The sequence below is a fragment of the Lemur catta genome, chromosome 15, assembly GCF_020740605.2.
Source record: "Lemur catta isolate mLemCat1 chromosome 15, mLemCat1.pri, whole genome shotgun sequence".
Classification (NCBI taxonomy): domain Eukaryota; kingdom Metazoa; phylum Chordata; class Mammalia; order Primates; family Lemuridae; genus Lemur; species Lemur catta.
In genome coordinates, this window is record NC_059142.1 from 38339426 (window position 1) to 38362114 (window position 22689).

The following is a 22689-nucleotide window of genomic DNA, read 5'->3' on the forward strand; positions in this document are numbered from 1 at the left end:
ATGCTCAATAAATGGGTATTGAGGCAGCACTCTGCTATACTCCAGGGCTCTTTACACAAAATTATGAGTAAATGGTTTACCATGTGGAGTAAGTAGCCTCCCCCTTGAATATATTAATATAAACACCTGATGGATGTTGTGGGCCACTGTGGAGAGGGAGTGAACAGATGGAATCCCTTGACCTGCAGTTACTTGAAAACATTGTTGACACTGAAAGAGAATGGCTGCGTTCTTGGGCTGCCCTTAGCCCCCGTCCTGGGTATGCCAGCAGGAGCTGGGACATCTCTAGAAGTCTGCAAAGCCAGCGACAAGTGATATTGTTTCCAATTCTTCCACCTTCAATATTTTTGTACTCAAGAATAGAGATTAATGAGATTGAAGAGCATATTGAAGGGAAGGGCTAAAGGAGAGGTCATTAAAGGATAACAGCCTGAGTGGTACTTGAGATAATGTACATGAAATTGCTTTTCTAATATAAAAGCATCGGAGACGTGAAGGATTAATGGAAGATACATGGGGGCCTCAGTAGGGATCCCAGTACCTTCTTTCTCTGGCTTTGTGCTGCAACTCCAGCATGGTTTCTTTCCCGCCTTTGGGGTTATGATGGGGGGATTGGGTAAGTGCAGTGCCGGGAGATGCTCTGTTGTGTCATCTCTAGGAGTCCTCTGAAGAAAAACTGCAGGTACTGGATGTTAGGAACAAAGCACATTGTAGTGGGAAAGAGGTGGCACAAAAATGGTGAAAAGGGAAAGGAGAGGATTTAAGTGGTGCAATGACATTGATACACTTTCTCACCTGGTTTTTGCTGAAATGTCACCTTTTTAGTAGGTCTTTCCTGACCTATTGATGATTGCAACTCATTCCACAACCCCCGCTCTCTATTTATGGCCTGTGCTGTATTTTTTTTCTGTAGCACTTATCACCAACTAATAATATACTATACTTTTTCTGTGTTTATTTTGTCATCTTTTCTTTCCCATCAGAATGAAAGCCTTGGGGGTGGGGACTTTTGACGTCTAGAATAGTGCATGGTAGATTTAGGTGCTCAATATTTGTGGACTAAATAAATAAATGACTATCTTGTTTTCTTCCTTTGGTTCTTTCTCTACTCCCAAAGGTTTGAAAAATTAAGAAAGGAAGGATGTAGGCAAAAGGTAATAGAAAAAAAAATCTGTTTCCTAGTCCTGGAGAAATTAAAGCTGAAGAGTGAAATATCCAGCAAGCTGCATTGTACTTACACTGAGCTTTTTCCCCTGAAAGCAAACATTAGAACATATGATCTTATATGAATAAGGATATTTGTGGAAACTACTGGACAGATGTTTGGAATCCTGATTATATTTGAAAAATACGGATGCAACATTAATATGACTATTTAAACTGTATGTAACTATAAAGGTTGTTGGGAGCTCTCACATGGGCCTAGTTGTTAACTCCACAAGTAGTCTTAGGTCCAAAGTAGTTTAGTTTTCTTTCTGGTAGCATGATCCAGAAACTTGGCCTGCTTTCCTCTCTGACAATACTCACACTTTCTTGGGGTCCTTTCCCCCCAAGGCAGGGAAGCCAAGACTAGTAAGTGATTAATCTGGGGTTCAAGCCCAGATCTCTTGAGTTTTTTCTATATTGCTGGGGGAAGAAACTGGTGAGACAGACAAAATTAGGTGCAGAAGGAGAACTGTGACTAGGAGAGAAGAAGAAAAAAGGAGAAAATGGGAGAGAACAAAGAAAAACCTGAAGTGCTTGGACACCTAGTAGTACATGAATAGGCTCTAAGAGGTCTATAAACCTGTTAACATTATACACAATTTTTATGTGCTTTGTTCCAGATAGACGGTGAATAGCTTCATCAGATTTTCAAAGAGGTCTGTGATTCAAGAAAGATTTTGAACCAAATACTGAGCCTTGGAATTTGCAGTATGTTTTTATGAAGACTTTTTTAATGGATTTTTTTTTCTTAAAATAGGGAAAGGAAGAACAAAGCTTTACCTGACTCAAATAACCTATAAAAGTCTGGTTATAGGCAAAATGGTGAAACAAGCTAATTTTCTCAGCTGTTTCTGTTGAGGGTATTCAGAAACAGCTGAGGGTATTCAGTTTCTGTTGCTAGAAACAGTTGTGAAATATTGAAGCTTAAATTTCCAGGACAGAGTGATTCACAATGTTTTATAGAATTTTAAAGCATGGTTTGCTTTTACAATCCTCTGTGTTGCCCTTGAAATAACCTTAAGTATTTGGGACATGAGTTTTGCCACATGATGCGGAAAAGGATGAACATGTTTGAAAATGTGGTGGGCCTGGAGAATCTGGGGTATGGGTCTATTATCCTTTGATAATATTGGGGATCTAGGCCAGGGTTAGCAAATGAATGCTGCAGGCCAAATGTAGGCTGCCTCCTGTTTGTGTAAACAAATTTTTATTTGGACCCAACCACCCCCATTCATTTACATACTGTCTGATTGTTTGTGGTTATAAGGGCAGGGTTGCATAGTTGCTACAGGGATCCTATGGCCTGAAAAGCCTAAAATATTTGCTATCTGAGCTTTTACAGAAAAAGTTTGTCAACAGGTTATTAGTAAGGCCACCTTTCATCCTGGTGTACAGTCTAAGTGTGTGAGGGAAAGTTGGAAAAGCTTGTATTGATTTTCATATATACATACCTTATTTCAGAACTTACATTTGTCATATCTTTACAAATATTGGCCATCTGTGTGCACATGCTGGCCATAACTTGTAAACATAGAAGCAAATTCTGCCTTGTGAACAAACTTTCCTTTGATTCTATGTGCTGATGATATGAGTAATATATACATGTATACTATTTAAAATTTAATTTTTGCCCATGTACTATGGTAAGTTTCCATTTGAAACTTTCAAATTCATTTAAGCATTTTCTACCTAAGAGATTTTAAAAACATGCATTGAGAAAACAAACTGAAGGACGAACTGAATTTTGACAATATAAAGATCTTTAACAAATCAATAAGAAAATTGCTTATGTGCAGTATTAATTGTATATAATCGCATAACAAATTGTCCCAAAATGTTGTGGCTTAAAACAATCATCAGTTATTATCTTTAGAGAACATTTTTGCACTTTAAAAACTGTCATGGTAGAATAGTTCAAATTGGGTAACTCATTGGGAAAGAATATTTTTTTCTGGCAGCAATTAAAGAATTAAAACTAGTATCTTTACCTGTTGTGTTTTGAACTATTACTTAATCATTGTCACCTATAATTTTCCTCACAAATTCATCGTTCCCAAAGACAATTTCCATGTAAATACTACTATATTCCTGAGCAGTGCTTTACCAGATATTTTCACATGTATGTTATTTCAAACAACTGTGAGGTAGGCTGGGTAGGAATTATTACCAAGCATCACCTTTTCCTTTGTTTTCAAGTGTAAAAATTGAGGCCTAGGGGACTTAATGTGATTCCTCTTGGTTACATGGTTAGTGACAGGGCTAGAATCCTATAATTGTTAGTAATTGGAATTATTCTTTGTTTTTGCATTTTGTTATGGAAGCATGCATTTGAAATATTTTAGAGATATTGAAGAATATTAATTTCTATTCATCTATAAAACAAGGATAACATTATTAATTTTGTAGGATTATTGTAAGGATTAGGGATTATGTATGAGTCTGCTGGGCACAGTGCCTGGAGCCGAGTAAGTGCTTTGGAAATAGTGGCCACTGTTATACTTTTCCTAGAATTATGGGATTATGTGATTATTTTTATTTTTAAAAAATTGGAATGAAATAGCAATACATTATTCTTAACTTTTATAAAACAAGTTAAAAGTCATTATCTATCTACTGTGATTGCAGTTTTCTTTATTCCCCAAATGAGCCAACCATATTGGAGCAATTAATTCTTTGTTTTGCTTAACCATACAGAGATACCATTGAACTAAAAGAACTGTATCAAACTCAAATACAATTCAGCTTTAGAGTCCATGATTCAACTTTTTTTTATTGTAGTGGTATCATTTACTTTGGTAAATTCATACCTCAATTTAAAATGCTCCGAAGCAAATAAAACTTTGTTATAAATTCAAGTACTGCATTTTTAAATGTACATGTTATACACACAATAGATGCATAGTGGAATTACTATAATAAGCAGTTACATTCATGATGCCCAATACTAAGTTTTTAACACTGCAATTGATTATGCTTGATATATTTCTTTATTATGATCACCATTGCTTAGTACAGTAACTTTAGTACAATAGCTTATATGATTGCATTTTTAAAGCTTTAGTAAAGTTAGTAGCATGTAACAATATTGAATGAAACATTGTTATGTATAGGATGTATTTTAGGTCAGATGCTTATGCAAGAATAAGCACTTAACATGCTGTTATATCCTTGACAAAACAAAATCATCCCTTTTCACTAAATAGAATAGGCCAGACTAAAAGGAATCTGAAGTAATTGAAAGAAAATTAAAAATTTTATATCCCTGTGTTATATTAAAGATTATTTAACATAATTTTCTCCTGGTTTAAACATACATTATTTCTGGTTGATATATATATATATATATATATATCTCATGTATCTCTCCGAGTGAGAAAGAGAGAGAGACAGAAAGAGATTTTAAAGGCTGTACTAAAATGCTAACATAGCTGTAGCCCTTAGATGATACTTTAGCTGGAAAAAAGTATGGTGAGTTGTACTCAATCATTTTCTCTGCTTAGAAAAAAATTTAATAGCCTATAAATTTCTAATATCTTAAAACAGGTATTTATTATTTAAGGTCTTAAAATAAATATACCTGTATTAAACAAATTAGGTTGTTTTAAAAACTTGGCAACAATACTTCACTTACAGATATATTTTCTATCCCTATTTATTACAGTTTGAACAGTTTAAAAACAAATCCTGCAAATACTCTTAGCTTAGATAACAATACTGTTATCTTAGTTCACATAAATGGTTGCAAGAAATATTAATATTTATAATACTTCATATAGTATCTTATCTAAGGCTCCTAGCAAATATTCTAATCACATTTAACTTTGCAGATGGAAAAATTGGGATGATGAGAGGTTGGGTAACTGTTCTAGTAACTATAGTAACTACTTTTTCAATTTGCTTTTCATGTTTTGTTTGTGCAGCTGGCCTTCTGATTTTTTTTTTGGTTGGGGGGACACAACCTTTAAAATTCTTTGAGTAAAATAACTTTTCTGGAAATCAGATACTGATTACAAAAAACTTTCAGATGTATGTAGATTAACTTAATTTTATTTAATCATCAAATTAGCCCTGGGGTATGTCCTATAGATTGCTCAGAATTGCTCATGGAAAAGAACTCTTCTTATTTTTCTAAGTGTACAGATGATTGTCTCAAAAGGAGAAATCCTGGTTAAGTGAATATTGAGTCCCCCTTTAAAAACTTGTTTATAATTGCTTTCTTTTTTAAGTAGAACAAACTTTTTAGGTTTAACCAGTCATGGAATAATGGGGAATAACTTGGTGTGACTCTTAGCACAATACAATCATATCCAAACAAACTATTTTTGCCTTGAGGTATTCAACCACTGAGTAAAATTACAAAGACTTGACTAAGCCAGGCTAATGATACAGTCCCTGATAAAATTTCAAGGGAAAAAGAAGACTATTTGGAGAATAAATAAAATAGAAACTGTATTGAATTTCTCATTTTATTTTTAAGCTTCCCCCTCTCCAAAAAAATATACATCCATAATTCAATTCAGAGAAACTTTGTTTCTTTTTTTCCTCTGAAGAGAACCACACACTGATTATAACATTTTCCATATGTACTCAGTAACTTACATTTGGGACAGAGGGGGTCAGCACGGCCCACCTTGGTTCATCCTAACGTTATTTTCAAATCAGGTCAGACACTATCTTTGGATTAATTAGCTGCTGATGGAGGTTTGATAGAGGGGATACTGCATGATCTTCTCATGATTAACCTGACTTCTATGTCTGGTAGATTATCCTGCTTAGTCTGTAAACACCCTTCATCGGTGGCTGCTAAATGAAGATCAAATCGAAGAGAAACAGATTTTTTCCTTAATCGAGGGTTATCTTTAAAGAAGGATCCTTCCCATTCTTTAATAACTTCATCCACTTTCTCTGTTCTGCAATGATAAAATAAACCTTTTTATATGAATGAGTATACTAGAAATATGTGGTATATATTCCATATCTATGAAAAAATTAAGAAATTTGTATAATTTACCGTTTGCAGAATTTATAAAGTAAATGCTTTAAAAATCATATGAGTATAATTCCTAAGGAATTCTGTGGAATGTCTCTGTAGGAATTCTCATTTTTAGTGTATTTTTAGAAGAAATGGTGAATTAAGGATTGAGTACTCTTCCATCTGTGTTTATATACATTTTTATGTCAGATTAAAAATCACAGTATCTTAAAACTATGTTTGGAAACATTCAAAGAAGATTGATCACTGGGATTACTCAATTGAAGTTAATTCCTTTACATATGTTTATTCTAATTTCTCAGCCAAAGTTACTTTACTTACTGAATAGTGCCATGAGCTTCAGTGCTCTCCTTCACGATATTTCCATTTAATATCGCCTGCTTGGTCACTGTTTCCACTTTTTCGTTCTCACACTTTTGTGGGACTTTTGTTGAAAAAGATATTTCATTTATGATGGCTGTGAAAATGTTATTTATGATATATTAAATTATAATGTACTGTTCATAATCAAATTGTTGAACTTTTATTCAAATATTGCCTGTATTTTGCTACTTTAGAATATTTAATTTCCTTGTACAGTAATCTCTGTAAATGGCACTTTACTTTTCAAGTTAGTTTATTTATATCAGAAACTCACCTGATGGTAAAACAAAACCAACTCTACTTGTGGTAGGTTTTTGGTCTTTTTTCCCACCTTGGATACAACCATAATATCTGAAATTGTAAAGAATTATATTATAGCAGCAACACTGTATTAGCAAATCACTGAAACAAACAGGAGAATGGTTAAACTATATTCATACAATGGAAATACTATTTAGCAGTGAAAAGAATTGAACTAAAACTACACTGTATCTTTATGGATGGAATCTCCTAAGCATAACATTGTGTGAAAAAAGAAAGTAAGTTACAGCTAATTTTATAAAGGTTAAAATAATACTCAAAACAATTCCATACTTTGTATAGGGATATATACATACTACTCTAAAGGAATGTATGAGACTAATAAGTGTCAAATTCAGAAGCCAGGTTAGGTGAGGGGGAAGGATGAGGTTGGGAACTGTGGTTTAGGTGTCCAGGGAACTTCAACAACATTGGAAACATTTTACTCTTTTTTATTTTTTTTGGAAGCATTTTACTTCTTAAACTGGGGAAGTGGGTACATGGGTGGTTATTATATTTTTCTTGAAATTTTCTTGTATATCTTAAATATAGCATAATAAAATTTTAAAAAGTTATAGGAATATGAAAGACCATTTTGTCAACATCTTGAATGATTAGAAATTAAAATTCACAACCATTTATTTTATTTAACTATGTATAGTTACATATATACATATATGTGTTATGTATACATGTATACATATACATTATATACATGTAGATATACACACATATGTATTTACATAGCACTTACAATGAGCCAGGTATTGTTTTAAGCACTTTATAAACATTAACTGATTTAATGCTCACAGCAATCCTACAAGGTAGGTAATATTGTTATTCCCATTGTACAGATGAGAAAATTGAGGCACAAAGAGGTTAAGTAAATTGCCCCAGATTGCTGAGCTAGTGAGTGGTATATTTTTAATTAAATTTGTGTTATTCAAAGATTTAGTAAATATCAAGACTTATAATAGGCTAAAGTTGTTTCATTTAGTTTTGTAGAGGACTCAGAGTTCTGAAATAAGCAAGAATAAAGGTTTCTTCTTATGGGAACATAGAGAATTGGAGATTTTGTCATGCTCAGAGCTATATAACCTTATAAATGATTGTAGATTATGATGTATGGATTAGTAAGAATTCCTCTTTCTATACCTTTTCTTATCAGGACATCTGGAAGTCTTGTAATGATGACCCAGAATGATATTACTTTCTGTATTGCAATATAATCACATTATTATTATTATTTTGGTGTTTGATGTGCGGGATGGGCCCTTGCAGGTGTGATTGTGGTGACAATATGTGCATTTTCTAAGCTAATCCCAAAAGAGATGAATGGCAAGGAAAGTGAGAAAGCTACGAAAGGTCATTTTGTAGTGATCCAGAATTATTTACATTTTGCTCTAGCTGACTTTGGCTATTTGGTTCCTAATTTTAGAAAGTTGGGAAGTTCTTCCACATGTTCTTTGCAGTGCACACTAATCCTATTTTATTGTATGAGTTTAGTGAGTACACCGTGGTGATAATGGTTTCTTTAGATTTAATTTCTCTGACTACATCAACAATGACATAAGCTGTTTTGTATTTCTGGCCCCTTGTCATTAACTATATGGAATTAGGTACCTGATTTCTTCCTTTTCTAGAAGGCGGCGATAAGTTGCTATTTCTTGTTCTAGCCTCATCTTCGTGTTGAGAAGCATCTCATGCTCTTGAAGCTGTTTTTCGATGCCGCGCCTTACTTCCTGTAGCTCTTTCTCTAGTCCTTCGATCACTGCCTCTAGGTCTTGCAGCTGCGTCTGGTAATGCTGCTCACTGGCATGTAGGGAGTTTTCAAGGCCCCTTTCCTGTTTTACATAGATCTTCATCAGTCAATCAATAACACAAAATGTGTCTCTGAAACCTGATCTGCAATGTCTTCATTGTGTTCTATCCTTTCTTTAAAAAGGTTGCAATAGTTGTATCTCACTTAGGCAAGAGGTGTTTCCTTACAGCTTTGTGTGTGACTCCATTTTCAAGAAAATTATATTCTATGTACATAACTAGAGAGAGCATACTATGTTTCATAGAAATCCTGCGATAATTCCTATGCCCCCTCCAGTCCTCTGCAGTGTGATTAACTTATTATCACCCTATTTGATTTTTAAAATAATAAAAACATAGTATATTGAATATCAAAGCCAGAAGCAGACTGCTTATAAAAGGCATTTTAGGAAAGGGCTTCAATATTTTTCCATTAGAAGTCTCAATGGCATGGATAAAAGAGTCCCCGCTTTAAGACTTTGGATAATAACAAGTACTCTATCTTTCCATTTCAACATTTAGAGAACCCCAGGATGACAAGCATCACTTCATTTTTACAGGTGTGAACTAAACCTTGAGTGAGTTGATGGCAGCCACTGCCATGGTAGAGGAAGGCGGGTGGGTAATTTGAACTAGGATCAGAGAGAGAATTCAGTGGCTTTGATTTTCGCTTTCTCACTGTTAAGTAATGGACAATATTCCCTTCCTTCTCTTAATCAAATAACATCTTGGGGCTCAGTGGGACAGTCACTTCTGAGATCATTCTTACCACAGCATGGAGAGATTCAATTTCCACTTGCAGGTGGTGCCACTGGCGTCGGGCTTCCTTGAGTTCTGCTTGAGCCGCCTTTAAAGCCTCCTCATCTTTGTCCATTTTTTTGCTTATATCTTCTTCTAGCTACAAGAAGGCCAACAACAACCATAGAAAACAAAAACAAAAAGCATTCTAGAAAATGAGATGTTTAAAAGTATTCATAGAAAAATTGTATAGGAATCAGGTTATTTTTTTCTTTAAATTGTTAGATTACAAATGTGTCCTAGTACCTAGTTACTAATTCATTAAATATGTGAGCAAGTCAATTGCATTCTCAGCCTCAGTTTTCCCTGACATAAAATTACTCCCAAAGTCCCTTGCAACTATGATAACCTATGAAATATAGAAAAGTTCATCTATTTTAATGAAAAGAAACAGTTTGCAGGACCTCAGTTTGTGACCTCTCATTCTTAGCTTTCCATTATTTATGGATCATTAAGGAAGAAGATTGAAAATTAGCTGCTGTTTTCCCTTACATTTTCTTGTAGGCTGCTTTATAAAAACAGATAAATAGCTATGCAACCAAAACTGATTGATTCTGGATGCGTAGACTGGGAGTAAATACTGCTAGAAAGTATATTACTAGTAATGTAGAAAATTAAGTTGTCATAGGTATTAAGGCTCTAAAACAGACTTCTGTATTAAGAAAATCCAGTGTTGATTTACCTTTTTCAGAATGATCTTGTTGGAAGGCATGTTAATTTTGGGTATCTGGGGTAACAAAAATGACATCTTTAAAGATTGTGGCTAAATGGTCTTCATATTGAAAAACAAATGGAAATGTTTTATATTTAGCTTTAAGTGTTTTTATGCTTATGTTGGAATTAAAAGAAAGTATCTGTTGACAGAATTTTCAACATCTGGCCCCAAGAACAGTAGGAACAATGTATAGAACTGATTGTAGTATTTTGAAACAAAAATCACAACTTTTTTATGTTCTTATAAAGATACAATTTTAAAATTAAGAAATTTAATTTGCACGATAGATTTTTTAAAAAAGGAAACATCAGAGTAAATGAAAGTCTATGAATAAAGTTTAGGGGAGGATATTAGGGAACAAAATTTATATGTTACTTGTGGTTTTTTGATCATTTGTTCTTAGAGTTAACTTGGCAAATTCATACAGCAAGCAGCACATACCAGAGGAACTACAATAGAGTAGGTAAAGAATTTTGGAAATATGAAAACATAAAGTACCAATATCTACTGGTCTTGTGATTTTCAGGTATGGAACTGGCAGCTAAGCCTGTGCGGTAGCTAGATTCCCAAGATCACCTCCAGTGAACCACATCTCCCAAAATTCAAGTCCTAGTCTGGTCCCCTTCTACAATGGATCTGGGCTGACCAGTGTCTTGCTTTAACCAGCAGAATGTGGCATAAGTGAGACTGTTCCAGTTCTCAGCCTTAAGCTCTGACAGCTTCTACTTCTGTGCTTTTGGGAGCCCTGGGCTAACATGTAAGAAGTTTGGATATCCTATTGGTGAGATCGAGTAGAGGGGCCAGATGGAGGGAGAACCTGAGGCTATATGGAAGGAGAGAGAAAGAGGCCCAGTTGTCCCAGCTGAGCCAGCCTTCCAGCAATCCCCTGCCAAGGTGCCAGACATATGAGTGAGCCACCTTGGATGTCCCAGACCAGTCATGCCCCAAGATGATTGCAGTCCCAACTAACCCCATAAGCAGTGCAAGAATCTCTCCCATTGAGCCCTGTCAACCCACAGAATCATGAGAGAGAATACAGTGGTCATTTTAATCCACTAAGTTTTGAGGTGGTTTGTTATACAGGAAATTTGTAACTAAAACAGCTTATGTTTCTTTATTTTGTAGTAATTAAATAACCAGACTTTCTTGAATTTATTTTAGCTGACTTTCCAAAATAGTTGGGAAAGAAAATCCTCTAAAGTAGTTATACGTTAAAAAAACACTTTAAACATAACTGTAGTCTTGCTTTTTCATTTGAATTTACTCATTTCAGTATTGTGACTTGTAAACTAAACTTGTATTTCTACTGTTGCAAAATATTTAGTTTATAACTTTCAGAAATTGTCATCTATTAATTTTTTCCTTATCTTTGTAAAAGGTGAATGAACTATTCCAACACTTGAATGTCCCAGTGACTTTGCTTAATGTAGGATATTGACCAATTTTTATGAAGGCTGAAAATATTACCCAAAGGTGAAATTTATAATGTTACTAAAACGAGTTGCTAATGGAATAAAGGCCTGTGGTTTCTTAGCAGTATTTTTTCTCTTTTGGTGATGTCTTTAAATAAACTTTTTGCTATATTTGGTGCTTGGAATAGAATTTGAACCCAGGTATGATAGATAAATTAAAAAACCCCTAAATTTCTGAATTTTTGTTTCTAAAATATTTGTTTTTAAATTTGTTTAAAGATTTGAGATCTTAATTAGTTGCTGGAAGTGATTGTCACTTTTAATTGATATGAAGTTAGGATTTAGCTTAGATCTAAGTTGGCTCTCTCTTTTTTTAATACTTAAATATTGCAAGCTTTGAAGCAGAAATCAACATTTCTCATCTTATAGTACAAAAGCAAAGATCTATAATCTAAATAGAGAATCATTACCAATTTGGGAAATTTTGATTGTCATAATTTATATCATTGTTTCTGAATGCCATGTTCCCATCCTCAGATGATTTCTATTTATAACAATCTGGCATAAAACTGAACTCATCAAAATGATGACAGAAACCTTTTAGAAATCTTTTGCTTAGTTTTATTTTTAGAAAGTGTACATGATCATAAATCTTACTATCAAGCTTTACATTTTAAAGATGTTATTTAAATTATCTCTATAAATAACTCCGTAATATCTTTGAAGGGTATTTGAAATGCTTCCTTCCTGAAAAATGTCTAAAAGAGGTTAGAGTGCACTATTTTATTGCACGTTGACCTCATGTTTTATTAATGATAGGAACCTCATAATTTACATAAAAATCAAATGCATCCATCAACATTTATTTAATGGCAATTTAACAATATAATCACAGTATTTCCCCCTGGAGTCCTAGTCACACTGTAGTAGAACCTAAATTCCTTCCCCAATATATGCTGCATCGAAAAGGAAATACTGTACCTCAGAGAGGCCGGGACAGGAATTGGGTAGACATGGACTGTCTCCTTATTCTGGAAGGTGCCTGTCTGTATGAAATCATTACCTGGATCCTTGTTGAGAGCACCGTCTCTATCTGATTTCTGGTGAGGAGCTTTTCATAGTTTGCCCTGATCTCATTGAGGAGCTGGGACAGTTCCATTCTTTTCCCATCCTCCACCTTGGCTAACTGAACCTTATCGATAGGACGAGTCGCTGCGGCAGAGCCTGCTCTGTCTGCGCGGAGAGCCAGAGCCCCGCGGAGCCTTAAAGATGCAGAGCTCCTTTTTCAGAGGCCAAGGAAATGCCCGTCTTTCTAATCAATTATGCAAATCTGTGGTAGACCCTTTGCTTCTATTGCTGTTGACATAGTAGAAACGAAGGAAAGGAAAATAAAAACATCCCCAGTATTCCTGCATTAGTTCCCTGTAAAAAGGAGCACTTTGGGGAGGAAAAGAGTTCATTTTTGTGGAAATGAAATGGGATATAACGCAAAGAAAATTATATCCAGTTTTCCCAAAATATTGCAGGGAAATAAATCTGGGCCCAGCCCATAGATAGCTAAAATTTTCTTTTACAGTTTTCCTTACCGTTTGGAGTCTTTAAACAGAAGTGCTGTGGTGGATCACTAGAATATGTTGTAAATCTTAAATATTCTGACAGTTATTAGAAAAAGCGACTATCGAATTAAGTCGGCAGTTGTCATCAGTCACTGGATGGCCTGACCATCTTTCTCTGAAATGCACGCTGTGTAGCTCATGGCGGATGCTGGCCCCATAGAGTGTGAGGTATTGAGGTGAATTCCTTGAAGGCATGTCACAGACGAAGCTCTAGCTAGAGATAAGTGCTAATGGAGTCTGAGAGCTGCAAGGTAACAGTTTCCAGTGTTTTAACAGGGTTGAAGAAATAAAAGCATTTGGTCCCTGTGGAGGGTGTGCTTGTTGAGGTAAGATTTACTGTGGGATTTCTCCTTTGTGAGTAAACATAGAGTTAATGACAACTCATTCCTGGAAATAAAACATGTGCAGCTCTTCTAACTTAAAAAACAGCTTCTTCTGATCTTCACAATCCCTGACATTTTGTGACCTATGAAGATGAGAAGAGGGAGGCCGGAGGGGTTAAGGTGTCTTGCCCAAGGTCATGGGCATATAGCGATGTAATGACATCACTGGGACTGGAGCTCTGATTACTTGCCTGTATTCCACATTTTGCTCCCTCTGCCCCTGCCTTCTCTCTGTCACCACCTAAATTCCTTGTTCAATCTGGCCAGCTGGTTGGTTGATGTGACCAAAATATTTTTGGGAATGGCTCTATCGTTATGTTATGGGTAGAGTGGCTTGGCTGAATTATACCTGGGGCATAGTTCACAGGGCCTTTACAAGTGTATGTTGCTCTTTTATTTCTGAATTAACTCATTTCTGGCCAGGCCGATCTGTGCCGGGGATTCCCACAGTCCCACACAAAGCTGGCTCAGCCACAGCCCCTGCTGAGAGGAGAGGTTCCAGGTCACTCCTGTACTTTGTTTAACCTGACTCACTCCTTCCTCACTTCCCCCACCCTCCCCACCAGTCACTGCTGGACAATCCATAGATTGATCAGAGCCCTGTGAGGTAGCATGACACAAAAAGCTCTGACTAAAGAGGGTCACTGATGATTATCTGGGCCAAACTGATTCTCTTTCTTGGTATTTGAGACTGAAGAATATGAAGAGAATTAGGCTTGGTAGGGGAGGTGAAGGAAGAGAGCAATGAATTAAATTCCTAAATTAAATTCAGGGAGCAATGAATTAAATGCTCCTTGCTACTTTAGGTAGCTTCTGCTAATGTCTGCCTAAAACACGGAGAGCTGAACTAGACTCTCTGGAGGGCCTCCTGGCAATCTGCATTTTAAACGGGTCTCCTAGGTATTTCTTATGTACCCTAAAGCATATCCAATGGAAATGCAAAATGACATATGTGATTTTAAACTTTCTAGTAGCCATATCAAAAGATATAAGCAAAAGCAGGTGAAATTAATTTTAATATTATATTTTATTAAACCTGATAGATCCAAAATACAGCAATTGATATAAAATATTAATGAGATGTTTTACATTCTTTATTTTTGATACTGTCTTTGAAATCCCAAATGTATTTTATACTTATAGCCCATCTGAATTTGGACAAGCTGCATTTAAAGTGCTCAGTAGTCATGGGGCTAGTGGCTACTGGGTTGGACAGTGCAGCTTTAAAATTTGGGCTCTCTCAGATGAGAGTTCCATGCCTGGAACACTTTGCATGCATACTAGATTAAAGGAAATAGTGCCAGATTTCTTTTGGGGGGGTAGTATTTTTACAAGCATGTGAGTCACGAAATTAACTATTTCTAGATCTCAAATTTCATTTTTCAAGGAAAAAATATTGCTACTTTACTTTCTAAAAATACTGTCCTTTATTTAAAAAATCTGTAATAATAGCTCATAAAAGGCCATGGCACTTATAAAATTGAGGGGTCCATGGAATTCTTGGTGCATGAGCTATAGTTACAACCTATTCTCTTATGCTTCAGAAATCATAACAGAATGCACAAGCAAGGGTGTCATTCTTATAGGGATTGTCATAAATCTACTCTGGTTATTAGAAAAGAAAATAATCTGAAAATATTGTATTTTATTAATAGGAACAAGTTACTCATAACACACCTCATAACTGCTAATTCTGTGGTTGAGGACCTCGGCTCTAGGGACATCCATGACATGTCTGTGTGTCTGCACATTGAAATCTCTTGGGGAACTTTAAAAAATGGTGATGACTGTGTCCTCCTCCCAGAGATTCTGGTTTAATTATTAATAGCTCAGGATGTGACCCGGGCATAGGGATTTTAAGAAACTCCCCAAGCGAGTCTAATATTCTGCAAAGTTTGAGAGCTACTGTTTTAAATATAAGTTTTCTTCTGCTCATTTTTCTCTCATTCTTCAACCAGAGGAAATAGGTTGCTAGTACAAGTACCTGAAATTAAGACTCCCACAGTTAAATATTGGCAAGTAGTTTGTGCTGCACTTGGTACAATTCTGAGTCCATAGGCTCAGGCAGTAAGACATATACATTGCTTGAGCTCCCATTCTATAGAGAATGTGCATGAAATCTCATCAATTGGGGCTCCTACCTTTTCTCCAAAGTGCTGCATCTGAGTTTTAGGAACTTATGTAATTGTGACTAGGGGACCATGTTGTCCTTGGTGTTCTCTGTCCAAGGCTGTGTTCACTAAGACAGTCATTATTATTTCCACCTGTCCCATCTACCTTTTGGGGGAAATATACTTAAAAACAAAAATCTTCTCTTAACCCAGAAATCCTTTCCACAAATGTAGAAGAGAAAGAAAACACTTTTATTATTGAATAAGCATTAAGTCAGTATGTGATATACATCACAGTCAACCTGCTAAGAAATTGCAAAGACAGAAGGATATCTCATCCTTTTATATAGCTAAGTAGATATGATCTATTACACACATTTTTTTTGAAGATAAACAGTAAAAAGTTAGAGTAAGAGTACTTGACATCCACACTGTCACACATAGTTCATCCTAACTTTACCTGGTAATTTGGGGTGATCATCTATGTTAGCTAATTGTTCTTATCCAGAGGAAAAACAAACTTCTCATATCTTTATGACAGGAGGTGGTTTTGTAACTTGGAGCAAGGCACCTGAGGAAGTTAGGCTCCTACCTTTCCACAGAAACTGGGAGATACAGGTGGTATCACTTTGATGTTTACATCTCAAAGAGATGGCTCCCAGGTCTTTAAGAAAGACATTCCTGGGCCATAATGCTGACAAAAGCCTGTCTAGTCCACAAAAGGATTTACATGAATTTCAAAGAGAAGAAAAAGTACTTACATTTAGAATTTTTCAAAAGCACTTACAATTACTATTAAATTCTCCCTGATTAAAAATTATATTACAGAGCTATAATAATCAAAACTGTAGCCTCTAATCCTAGCCCTCTGGGAGGCTGAGGCGGGTGGATTGCTCGAGGTCAGCAGTTCAAGACCAGCCTGATGGAGACCCCATCTCTACTAAAAATAGAAATAAATTATCTGGACAACTAAAAATATATATAGAAAAAATTAGCCGGGCATGGTGGTGTGTGCCTGTAGTCCCAGCTACTGGGGAGGCTGAGGCAGTAGGATCGCTTAAGCCCAGGAGTTTGAGGTTGCTGTGAGCTAGGCTGACACCACAGCACTCACTCTAGCCCAGGCAACAAGGTGAGACTCTGTCTCAAAAAAAAAAAAAAAAAAAAAAAAACAACCAAAAAACTGTATGGTACTGGCATAAAAACAGAAACATGCACCAATGGAACAGAATAGATAGCCCAGAAATAAATCTAAACATAATATGGCCAATTAATTTTTGACAAGAACACCAAGAGGACACTATGGGAAACAAATAGTCTCTTTAATAAATGTTGTTGGGAAAACTGGATTTCCACATGCAAAAGGATGAAATTGGACACTTATGTTACACCATAAACAAAAATAAACACAAAATGGATAAAAGTCCTAAATGTAAGAACTGCAACAATACAACTCTTAGAGGAGAACATAGAGCAAAAACTTCTTAACGTTGGCCTTGGCAATCATTTTTTGGATATAGCACCAAAAGTGCAGGCTACAAAAGCAAAAATAAATAAATGGCACTATATCAGACTAAAAAGCTTCTGCACAGCCAAGAAAGCAATAAACACAATGAAAAGGCAACCTACAGATTGGGAAAAATATTTGTAAACCACATATCTGATAAGGGGTTAACACCCAAAATTTATAAAGAACTCTTACAGAGTTCTTAGCAGAAAAACAAATAACTGGGTTGAAAATGAGCAAAGGGTCTGAGCAGACATTTCATGAAAGAATATATGAAAATGGCCAACCAATATATTAAAAGGTGTTCAACCTCAGTAATCAACAGGGAAATGCAAATGAAAACCACTACAAGGTATCATCTCACACCCATTAGGATGGCTGTTATCAAAAAGACAAGAGATAACAAATGTTGGCTAAGGTGTGGAGAAAAGGGAACCCTAGTACACTGTTGGTGGGAATGTAGATTGGTATAGCCAAATGGAAAATAGTAGGTTCCTAAAGAAATTACAAATAGAACTACCATATGACCCAACAATCCCTCTTCTGAGTTTGTACCCAAAGAAGATGAAATCACCACCTCATAAAGATATCTACATTCCCATGTTTGTCGCAGCATTATTCATAATAGCTAAGATATGGAAACAACCTAAGTGTCTGTTAACTGATGACTAGATAAAGAAAACACACACACACAGGAATATTATTCAACCTTAAAAAAGGAGACCCTGCCATTTTCCACAACACAAATGGACCCGGAGGACATTATGCTAAGTGAAATAAGACAGAGATAGAAAAATATTACATGATGTCACTTATATGTGGAATCTAAAAGAAAAGGTCAAATATACATAAAGAATAAAACAGTGGTTACTAGGGGTGGGGTGGGGGAAGGAAATGAGGAGATGTAGGTCAAAGGATACAAAATAGCAGATATTTAGGATGAACAAGTTGAGATCTACTGCACAACATGAGGACTATAGTTATTAAAATTGTATGGTATTTGGGAGTTTTGTTAAATAAATAGATTTTAGCTGTTCTCATCTCAAAAAGAGTAACTCTGTGAAATGATAGATATGTTAATTTGTTTTACTACAGTAAGCATTTTACCATGTGTGTGTATTTCATAACATCATGTTATAAACCTCAAATATACACAATGAAATTTGTTGTTTTTTTTTAAATAAGTACTCAAAGAAAAAGGGAGGAAAAATCTCTTTCCTTATTTTCAACAGAGAGAATTAAGCCTCCTATTTTTAATTTGCCTGTGTCCCTAAAGCATCCAGCTGCTCTCTCCCACGCTTCCTTCCATGCTTGAGGGCCTGAGAATAATTCTGATGCTCTGTATGCCGGTGGCATGGAAATGTCAGGTAGATTGTTTGTGGCTCCATCTGTCCAGACACACCATGAAGCCATAACCTATTTGGCTCTCGTCCCTTTCCTGGGGTTAGGATCCAGGAAGCAGAGCACAGTTCTCCTAAATAGTTCACCAAACTCACCTCCAGTTTTGCTGCTCTGCCAGGGCTCTGACTCAGTAGCAGAATCTGGGGCTCCCCTCTTGAGGACCCGCCCCTGCCCCTGCCTCAGCAATCCTTTCTCCCCTCTCCGAAGCTCTTCTATTCTTGAGGGTGGGATGGAAAATCCTGCTCTTACTGCTAGAATCCAAGCGCCAAGACTTGTCTTGTTCACTGCCGAATCACCACTTTCTAGCTCTGTGCCTGGCACAGAGAACCCTTGCAATAAATCTGTGGAGCATGAATGACATTTCTTCTGAATATTTTGTGTGGGGCTCTTCATTTTAAGACCAAGGACTGGAAGATGGCTTTGCTTTTGTTTTACCCTCCCCTGAAGCAATGAACACAGAGTAACCTATTTGTTTGAAGGAGGTGAAGCAAGTGAATTACCAGAAGACAGACAAGTAGCTCAAAAACACTATATTCCCCAAGCTTTTAGTGTTTATAAGTACAAGCCAATCAGATACTCACCCATCCTCCATCTTGGTGAATTTTTACTGAATGACATGCTAAGAGTTGGTCATTAAACTTTGGGAGAAATAACATCCCTTCTAACCCATTTGTACTTAAAGTGGTACACTCAAAAATTGAATTTTTGTTTAAAGAGGGAAAAATATTAAAAATAAAACAATGGATTAATTTATTTTAATGTAATACATTTGGGCACATGGATTTCATCCTATAAAGCATCTGATTTTATTGTACTAGGATGATAAATCTTAATCCATTTAGTGTTTTGCCTGTCTTACATGTAAGTTTCGTGATCAGTTTTTATTTCTAAAAAGCACAACAGATAGAATTGACGGCGATACAAGTTTATATTAAGTAACTTTTCCCTCCAGGCAGTTGCAAATACAAATCTTTTTTCTTCAGCTAGACAGATCAGTCCAGCTGATGTTTTAGAATAATTTTGGGCGATAATCCCATAGAGCTTGGGTATTATTTTATTTATGGAGTATTTATATAGTTTCTTTAGCAGCTTAGGATATTGTGAGTCCCTCTTTTTAATTATGCGTGCATTTTCATAGGATTATAGATGCATGATTAGTCAGCAAATAAAGGATTTTTTTAAAACTTTTAAACAATTGCTATAAATGACAGGCCTTTACTGGCTTATCTCTTTTTTGTTATATTGCTGTTTTTTCTAGTTATAGGAGCAGGCCTCCACACGACATGGTTTAATCTTGTGTTTTATGTATCAGTTAAGAATATAATTAGATAAAGTTTTGTATGGGAACATGTGTGTCAGCATTTTTTAGCATGTTTTCCAAGTGTCTGAGAAATGCTTACAATGCTTTCTGTGTGTCCTGCACATGCGTTTCATGTGGAGTGATTAAGCAGGGTATATTACACACGCAGTCTTGGTCCCAGCTGGTGCCAAATTCATTCTTTGCTGCTATAACTCAAGGGTAAAAAGCAGGGCACTTTCTCAGTCAAGGACTTTGCTGTGGGGTCCTGTTTTCTGTGACATCTTCCAGATGCTTCCACGGTGCTTTCCCTTCCTACCTTGTTTACTGAGACCCCCCCCCCCCCCAACACACAGATGCTTCATGCTCCAAAATGAGCTTTACTAGAGGGTGAGCTCATTTTGGGACACCAATGATACACAATTTCAGTGTATTATGAATATAATTCAAGTTATATCATTAGCTTTGTAGACTATAGGCACCTAAAAAAACTGTTCAGAATTCAATTTCCTTATTTCCATCGTATTTTCATCTGGAGGTGCCTTAATTAAGTTCCAATCTTTGAAGTGATAGTTTGTAGTTGGAACTGTGCCCCCATCCACCTGTCCCACTTGAGCTACAATATTTACCTTTCCTTTCTGACTTTCAGGAGAGAGATCTTTGCTGGGTCCTAAGTACATCACCTTCACCCATTTCACGAGTATTCGCTTCACTCTTTCTGTCTTTGAAATGCCGATTTTTCTAAACCCACTTTCTCTAACTTATGACATTGGCCCTACTGTCTTCTATTAAATGTCCTAGGTATTCTAGTCTTAGTCATTTTCCCCATCGTCGTTGATTCTAGACAACATGATCCCTAGCACTTGCATTTATCCTTTCTTGAATTTTCCCTCTGTTGTCTTCTTTTTCTGTTTTAAAATTTTACTTTTGTTAAAACATTTCTACTTAGGTCATCCTCACAGGCTTTCTGCCCTGCACACCAATTTTTAGCATCCTGACACTATTTTCCTGACACTTACCCCTTAACATTGCCCGAATCTTCCCCTGAATACAGCTGTGAACTTTCTTCTCTTCTGCCTGAACTATATTTCTCTTTATAATATTCTGTAAACATTATTCACTGGCTTGTAAGACATATGTTTTCCAGTCATCTCAGGGCCTTTCTCATTTTTAATTGAACTTTTTATTTTGAGGTAATGGTAGATGCAGTTGTAGGAAACGGTACAGAGAGAGCCCATGTACCCTTTACTGAGTTTCCCCAATGCTAACATCTTGTATGATTACAGGACAACCAAGGTGTTGACATTGATATAGCCAAGATATGGTGGGACATTTCTATTGTCACAATGATCTCTCGTCAAGGGCCTTTTCTCAGTGCTGGCTCTGGGCAGCGTGCTGGATGCCATGAGGGTTGCAGAAGGGAATCAGACACTGCCCTCCTGCCATCGCTCCAATGCAAAATAGAAAGTGGGAATGACACAAGTTAGGTGCCTCTGAAAAGGGAGTAATTACTTTTTTTTTTTTTTTTTTTTTGCTGAGGGGTTCAGAAAAGGCTAGGAAGGGCAAATACTAATTAAAAATAAGAGGTTTAATTCTTCCTGATAAACATAAGGGAAGAGACACCCTCTTTCTCCCTTAGAGCATTTACTTTAGAAAACTAATAATTATAAATTCTTTCTCTGTCTCCTTGAAATGTAAGTAAATCTTTTAAAAAGTGAAATAAGCCTTTGCCGGCTTTGCAACCATGGACTGACTTTCATAAAAACTGGGAACCATCTCTCTGGTATACAAACATCCGAGGAAAGTAACACCCCTGTTTCCCAGATTCTGTTGGGAGGGTAAAAGCCAAATTTCAGCAGACACGTTTCTCCAAAACTGCCTCCTTTTATAAAGACAGGATCAGTTTATTTTCCCTTTATGTAAAGCCCATTAACTAACATAAGTTGTCATCCAAATTAGAATGAACCGTATGTGACAAATAGTGCTGTCAAGTCCTCTTACTTGGACACTATTGTTTATCTTGAGGACATGTGTATATATGTTGCACCTGCTTGGCTATGCAGAGGGTGAGCTTTCTTTCTGTGTTTGCAATGTCTTAGTGGATTATCTGTAACTTGCATCACATTCTAGTTTAATGCTTATTAAATGCTTATAAAACTGTTTTCTTTCTCTTTTACCCTTGTAGAAAGGATTTCTGGGTTGAGAGATTTTGTTTTAAGTTATATTCCCTTAGCAGATTTCATGGAGGAGGTAGTGTCTGGCCCTGGCTATGAAGGATGGTGCATACATACGTTATAGGCAATTTGTTTAAAAATATGTAACATTTCTCATTTGTAGTTTAACCCACACATGAGGCCCTATTTTAGGCAGGTGGCAGAGGGTTTGCCTTGAAATTAAATTTTTTTTTAAAAAAATTGAGGTGAAAGTCACATAACATAAAATTAGACACTTAAAAATGTACAGTTCATTAACATTTATTACACTCACAATGTTGTGTAACTGACACCTCTATCTGGTTCCTAACTATTTTTCATCACCCCAATAGAAAACCCAACCCATTGTCATTCCACAACCTTTAAGTGGGGTTCAAAATACTTGATAATTGTTTTCTCCTTAACTAGATTGTCAGCTTCTTAAGGGCAAAGAGTGCATGTTTTATATTTCTTTTTTTTTTTTTTTTTGTTTTTGACAATGATAAATCTTTATTGAAAGACATTAAGGAAATAAAGGCATTAAAAAGAAAGTGATACTATGCTTATGGATAGGAAGATTCAATATTAATATTAAAAC

At 35.9% G+C, this 22689-nt stretch overlaps 1 protein-coding gene and 1 long non-coding RNA gene across 2 annotated transcripts in view; one reads left to right on the forward strand and one right to left on the reverse strand.

Annotated features, from left to right (window-relative positions):
• LOC123620881 overlaps positions 1-22689 on the forward strand; it is a 119530-nt gene that overhangs the window by 69543 nt on the left and 27298 nt on the right. The gene's annotated exons all lie outside the window — the stretch shown is intronic.
• On the reverse strand, positions 5154-12826 carry KRT222 (keratin 222). Its single transcript, XM_045526451.1, has 6 exons — positions 12651-12826; positions 9432-9560; positions 8486-8706; positions 6837-6913; positions 6521-6656; positions 5154-6116 (listed from the first exon to the last, which is right to left on the reverse strand). Exons 1-6 carry the CDS (start codon positions 12744-12746, stop codon positions 5888-5890), a joined length of 888 nt encoding a protein of 295 aa, XP_045382407.1. The 5' UTR covers positions 12747-12826; the 3' UTR covers positions 5154-5887.